Consider the following 6,797-nt stretch of genomic DNA (forward strand, 5'->3'; position numbering starts at 1 on the left):
AAAGCATAGTATCAAATTACATTTATTCGTGTAAAAGATCCAGTGCTCAAGCTTGTGGTGAAGAAGGTTGAAGAAATAACAACAAAGAATAATGTAAAAAGCAGCCTGCCTTTAGATTATGATTTGGTATGATTGACACACTTGCCTCGTATCAGGGAAGGTGATCCTGTTGAGATAAGCAGGAACTTGCAATGGGGGGGACAATAGTGTCCTAGATATAATGAAACTTAAGGTATTTACCTTAAGCTTCATTTTATCTATGATACTTTTCTATTCTTTCTCTTGCTTCTCTCTAATTTTTAACCGATCCCCCAGGATTTTGCGGCTTTGCGTGGCAAATTTTGCAGCAAAAAAAACTAAATTGCGGCCTAAAATCTCAAAATTCGCTGTATTTTTGCGGTGGGCAAAGAATGTGCCCGCCACAAAAATACCGAAGGGTTGTGCTCTGTCCCTGCTAGAGACTGTGCTATGTCACTGTCTGTAACTTTGCAGAGTGTCCAGCAGCGCAGAGCCTGGAACTGGAAGGTGTCTGATACCAAAGAGAGCAGATTACCATATGAAAAATGCTCTTTTTGGCATCAGACAACTTATGCGTGCAGGGGTGAAGGGCTGGGAGGGGTGGGGGTGGTGGCAGAGAAGGTTGATGGTAGGTAAAAAAAAAACAATAGGAGACGTGGGAGATTAGGGGTTAGTCTGCAAGGGGCAGGCTAATTGCTCAGGAGGGGTTCTAGCTGCATTTCAAAGGCAGGCAGCAGAGGACCTCTGCTGCCTGCTGCTCACCCTCTCTTTACTGGCTCAGTGGCAGCACAGAGCCAGTAAAGAGAGGGCGAACAACATTTTTTTTAAAACATATTTTGCGGGCACTTTTGTAAAAATCACGGCATTTTTACAAAAGTGCCGATTTCGCAATTAGTTTGCAAATCGCGAAATCCTGGGGGGTCTGTTTAAATACCAGGTGCTCCTGCTCTAGTCCTGATGATGACCTTTCATTAAACAAAGTCGAAACACCGTCGAAAACAGACCTCTACAGACTCCCATCATACTGTTAAAACAACCAAAAAAAGGAGCCGCATGTCTTTTTAATTGTGATGCTCTTTGTTTTTATAACTTCTCTCCTCAGTGAACTTTTCTTCATCACAAGCATGAACACTGGATCTTTTACAAGAATAAACGGAATTTGATGCAACAATGTGCAATGAATAAATTAATTGCCAAAAAAAAGCCTAAATTGCATGCCTTGTTATTTTATAAAGTAGATATACTCTCTGTCTTCTACTACGAGAAGCGAGTTCCTCTGTGTTTATTACGGAGATTAAAATCTTAGCGAACCAATGTTTTCTAAAATATGCTCAGGGAAGTGGGCAAGGTTCATTATAGCGTCTGTAGAACGTTGCCCCCTGCAGTAGTGGAAGCTTAGCAAGAGTGCCAGTTGAAGAAGCATCTTCCATGGCATGGCCAGAGTCTCTGGAGAAGGCTGCTCACTGAATTGTAGAGAAGCTTGGCTCTAGTATAGAGTAAGCCTGCTTACTGCGGTTGGGAAAGGTTCATAAGAGTGTCAGTAGAGGCTTAACCACTTCAGTAGTGGAAGCTCAGCAAAACCATCAGATGAAGCATATTTTATGGTGTGGGGGAAGCTTGGAAAAAGTGCTTGGAGAAGGCTGCTCACTACATCGTAAAAAATCTTGACTCGAGTCTTGAGGAAGCCTGCCTACTGCAATTGGGAAAGATACATAAGAGTGTCAGTAGAGTCTTGACCACTTCAGTAGTGGAAGCTCAGCAAAACCATCAGATGAAGCATGTTTTATGGAGTGGGGGAAGCTTGGAAAGAGTGCCTGGAGAAGCTGCTCACTACATCATAGAGAAGCTTGACTTTAGTACAGAGGAAGCCTGTTACTGCAGTTGGGAAAGGTTCATAAGAGTGTCAGTAGAGGCTTGACCACTTCAGGAGTGGAAGCTCAGTAAAACCATCAGATGAAGCATGTTTTATGGAGTGGGGGAAGCTTGGAAAGAGTCTATGGAGAAGGCTGCTTACTATATTGTGGAGAAGCTTGACTTGAGTATAGAGCAAGCCTGCCTACTGCAGTTGGGAAAGGTTCATAACAGTGTCAGGAAAATCTTGACTACTTCAGTAGTGGAAGCTCGCAAAACCATCAGGTGAAGCATTTCGTAGAGTGGTGGAAGCTTGCTAGAGCGTATGAGGAAGGCTGCTCTCTGCAGTGTAGAGAAGCTCAGCTAGGGTGTCAGCAGAAGCTTTAATGACTGCTGTGGGGGGATCAAATCTGGGGTGTCAGGATAAGTCTGCTCACTGCAACAGGGGAGGCTTGGCTACAATGTCAGAAGAAATGTGGTTACTTTAAGTAGGAGCGAGCGACAGTCAGAAAGCATTCATGGGTTGTATTACATATGGACTGTGGATGTAACATTTTATCACTTTGTTTCTGGGTGCCTCTTAACCCCGTAGGAAGTATTCGCCTGGATGCAGTGTATGCCTCAACCCCATCATTCCCAAGGATGGCAAAGACTCCTACAAGATCGAATGCCTGGGCAAAAACTTCCATGAAGATTGCTACCGCTGTGAGGTAAGCTGGACTAAAATGGGATGTAAATATTCTTGTTAGGTATATGTGCAAACGCATGGTTGTGACCCTTGATGAGTAAGATGGCACGTGTGCCAGGCATAGACCATAGCTGATATCTAACTGAGTGAGTTCCATCTCTCGACGGCCTTTTACAGGCACATGTGTGTCAGGAGATTCCCACATTTCTATGTGAGTCATCCTCTATTACATAGTCAGCTAGGGGCACTACCGTAAAAACATCCATGCAGGATACACAATGACGGATGTGTTGACCATGAGCTTTAATTAAATTCTCACATATTTCTCTCAGGAATGAGCCTTGAATGTCCAAGTGATCCATTTATATTTTGGACATCTGAGTGTGGAAAGAAGTCACATAAGCCATATGTACATTCACCAAGACACCTCTGTCAAGTGTGAGGGATTACAGGCAAGGATTCAAACCTCCACCATGCAGATCTTTCCCCTGGGCACAGTGTTCTCACAGGTGTCCTTGGGGTGCACTGAAGCTTCCAGAAAAAGACCTTTGCTACTTGTATATGTTTTTCAGGTCCTTGCTGGTCAGAGAAGTGCTGTTGTGGGAACAGTAATACAAGCTAAAAAGCAGATTTTTGCTGGGTTAGCAACACTTTCCTCTTGGTGTTACCTCTATGTGTGTGCTTCTCTGCTTAGTTTACCCTTGGCTCGGGATGTTTGGACTGCCACTGTTGCAAGGAAACAGGTTGAACCACTTTTGAACAAAAGGAATTTCCTTATGTGCAGTTAGGGCAAAGACGGCATCGGTGCCTTTGAGGAGTCCTTCTAATAGAGGTGCTTAATGTAGTTACTGTAAGGTGGTACACAGGAGGAGATCTAGATGTGTGGACAACATATAGACTTTGTAATAGCTGACCTGTGGGCACTGATGAAGAGCTTATAATTGGTTATTGTACTGCTCCTTACATACATTATGTTACAACAATCTATGCAGATTGTTGCAGGTACCCTCTGTATTTACAATTCGAACGTGTGGAAAATGTAATGTCCATAGGGTAGGTCTACCCACAGTGGGTAGGTAAGCTTTGGGAATGTGTTGTGTTTGAATTTACGAAGAAAGGGGGGTTTCTCTGATAGGGCTATGGAGGACATTTCTTGCCGGACAGATCGGAACGTTGTAGAATGCTTATGAACAACAACAAAAATGTAGATTAGTAAGTCATAGCAAGTAAGCTGGAGTGTTGCTTGTCACCAACTGAGATAAGCAGGGTGCAGCTGATTTATGGTCACGGTGAGTAGCCTCTGCTATGACACATACTTAGTTGATAGCCACCACCTGTCCCTTTTTATATGGCCAGTATTACAAATCTTTTTGTACGCTTTGGGCATTCCGGATACTGGGCAGTACTTAGATGACGAGGAGGATGCTAAATGTTCTTTTTGTAATTGTGGCATTACCACCATTCTCTTGTAAGTTTTTAGGCTTTCGTGATGCTGTAGTACATAGATCGAGAGGATGTTAAATGTTCTTTTTCATACGAGCAGTATCACCATCCTTTTGTAAGTTTTAGGCATTCGTTGTGACCTCTCGATCAAAAGACCACTTTGGTCAAGCGATGCTAAAGAAATATTTTTGAGGTAGTGTCATTATCTTTTGTGTTCCCCTCACTGGACTAAACAGTCTGTGGAATCTTCCCAGTTAAATGATGAGAGCTGGATGTGGTATGAAATGTAACATGACTCTTGAACCCCTCTATGTCTCACATGCCATCCATGCTCTTTGTCTATGTAGACAGTTTTCTGGCTTTGTTGTGTGTGGAGAGAAAAGGAAATGAATTATAAGGAAGCTGCAAGCATGCTTGGCAGCAGGCCCTAGGCACTGAAAGAACCATGATTGTCCGTGGACTTCCAACATTTGAGGGAAAGTTGGAGAATAGCATGCCGAAAGTCTCAATAAAGGGGATCTGGAGACCAGAACTGAAAAAATTGCGATGTTAAGGAATGTATGTGTAGTGTTAACATGTTTTCTGTCTCCTCTTGCAGAAATGTCGAATCCTGCTTTCAGTGGAGCCGACGGATCAGGGATGTTTCCCTCTGGAAAGTCATATCCTCTGCAAGAAATGCCACTTGGCATGGGACAGAGAATCCTCCTGCTGAGGCCAGACCCAGCGCTGAGTGGTGTATCACAATGCTGGCCACCCAAAGTGGATATGGCAGCACCCTAACAGCGCATCCGATTCTCCATGGACAAGTTTGGCTGCCAGCTGTTAAGTGACTTACATTTTTGACTCTCTACTTGAATCCCCTGCAAAAAAATCTGTCTTGAAAATCCAAAAGGGAGAGAATTGGGAAAGAGTTTGGGCTGGCCCTGAACTAACAGGGAACGACCAAAGAGAACAGGCGAGCTAAATGCACAACAAAATGCAAAGATTTATGCAAAGTAGGTATCTGAAAGATCTGACTTTGGGTGGTAGGTTATGAGGTGCCTACTCTCTACCTTCACTGTCTTTCGATCTGCAGTTGTGTTGCCTGCCTACTATATCCGTAACCGAGTGTCCATAATGTCATGGTGAAGCCAGGAAGGACAACAAGGGATGCCGGCCACCGCCTTGACCTAATGTGTTGAGAATGATAAACCATGATTGTTAAAGGTTTTTGGGGGGTTCTTTGGCAATAATACAAAAATGCATTTTTGTTGAGGCAAATTTTGGACTTGGGAGAAGCCATTTTATTTTCCATCGGCAGAAGATAATAGTCCTGTGATATTGCATGTTCTCGCCGTCCTGTTAATGCCAGGCAGACACTCCAGATGCAAGGACTGGCTCTTAGAAATGTACCTTACTAAGTCCCTCATCCCTTCTTATCCGATCTAAGACTATACTTGGGGACAATAAGGCAAATAACATCTCCCTCAACCAGACTCTGATGTACCATGTACCACAAAGTATTCATAAAAAAAATAACTGAGAGTGTCTGCTACCAAAATACTAAGACACTAACTTGGCTAACCTGTGCCAGAGGTACTCACCAGGTACTTGGGGGCCGGGGGTGTCCTCTGCTAAGTGCATTCAAAACCCACAGAGGTGTCTCTTCTTTCTTCAAAATAAAACAACCACGACTATTCGAAGGATTATTCTGTGTGAAACTATAACCACCGATCCCAGGCACAAGTATGCCCTGTGCCGAATTGTAGCCACTATGAGTCACTAAACCTACCTGTGCCATATGCAGCCAGAATGCACAATGAATGGGGTGTCTCCACAAACTTTGAGGTGCACTGAGCCAAAATGCAACCAGCAGGATCGTTCGTTGGTTAACATCGTCTTATGTTCTGCTGTCATATATGTATAAAGTTACAATGTATAGGACATATAGATAGATGATCAATACTTGAAATAATCATTTGTATATTTTAAGGCACAACATGTACCACAAACACTACATTCTTTACTCAGTGCCAGATTTGGGGCAAGGCTGTACCACACAGTTGCCTCTTCAGCTACAAGCTGAAGGTCTGAAGATTGCCCTTAAAATCAGCCAAAAATAAAAGGCTTCCCATGTCCCATGGTGTTGTGGTCTGTGTTTGGGGTGGAGGGCGGCGAGCAAGGTCAGGTGAAGATGTGGACAGTAAAATCGAATTTTCCACAATGGCAAAAATCCTTGGCAAAGTTGTAAATCTTTAAATGACACGCAGATTTCAACGTTAAGGGTTTTCTCTGCATCTAACAAATAATGGCTTATTCTCCCTAAAATACAAACACAAAGACGCTGTTTGATGTGACTGTAAATAGAGGGCGTTGCTGGGCTCTGAGAATATTGGGGGGGAGCTGGGAATGGGGACTGTGGGACTGTGCTACTGCTTTACTTGTTGGGATGGGAAGCTCTCCCTTCTGGAACTAGCACTCTTTCTACAAAAGACATCTCTGCCTGGATGAATAAGAACTGCCTGAAATTAAATGCAGAGAAAATGGAAGTCCTGTTTTTTAGCCAAGCGTCCCCCTTCTCTACCCATTCTGTGGTGGCCATCAGAACTGAACCCACTCCCACCCCCCTCAGAATCCGCCAGGAATCTGGGAATCAGGCTGGACAAGGATCTCTCTTTCTACACCCAGATACAACATATCTCATCCACTTGCTTTTGGAGAGAGCAATAAGGACATACTTACGCTTTATGCCGGAGGACTATCGGAAGACAGTGGTCCTTGCGCTAGTGCTGTTCTCACTTGGACTATGCAAATAGCC

General features: G+C 43.8%; 1 protein-coding gene across 2 annotated transcripts in view; it reads left to right on the forward strand.

Moving 5' to 3' along the window:
• The window catches only part of FBLIM1 (filamin binding LIM protein 1), an 80,139-nt gene extending 74,022 nt beyond the window's left edge, over positions 1–6,117 (forward strand). For both annotated transcript variants that reach the window (XM_078642527.1, XM_078642528.1), the window contains exons 7-8: positions 2,462–2,579; positions 4,599–6,117. In XM_078642527.1, coding sequence (XP_078498653.1) covers positions 2,462–2,579; positions 4,599–4,712 — 232 coding nt within the window. In that variant the 3' untranslated portion in view covers positions 4,713–6,117. The remainder of the gene's footprint in view (positions 1–2,461; positions 2,580–4,598) is intronic.
• Positions 6,118–6,797: the final 680 nt, after the last annotated feature.

The sequence above is a fragment of the Lissotriton helveticus genome, chromosome 5_1 (assembly GCF_964261635.1).
Source record: "Lissotriton helveticus chromosome 5_1, aLisHel1.1, whole genome shotgun sequence".
Lineage (NCBI taxonomy): Eukaryota > Metazoa > Chordata > Amphibia > Caudata > Salamandridae > Lissotriton > Lissotriton helveticus.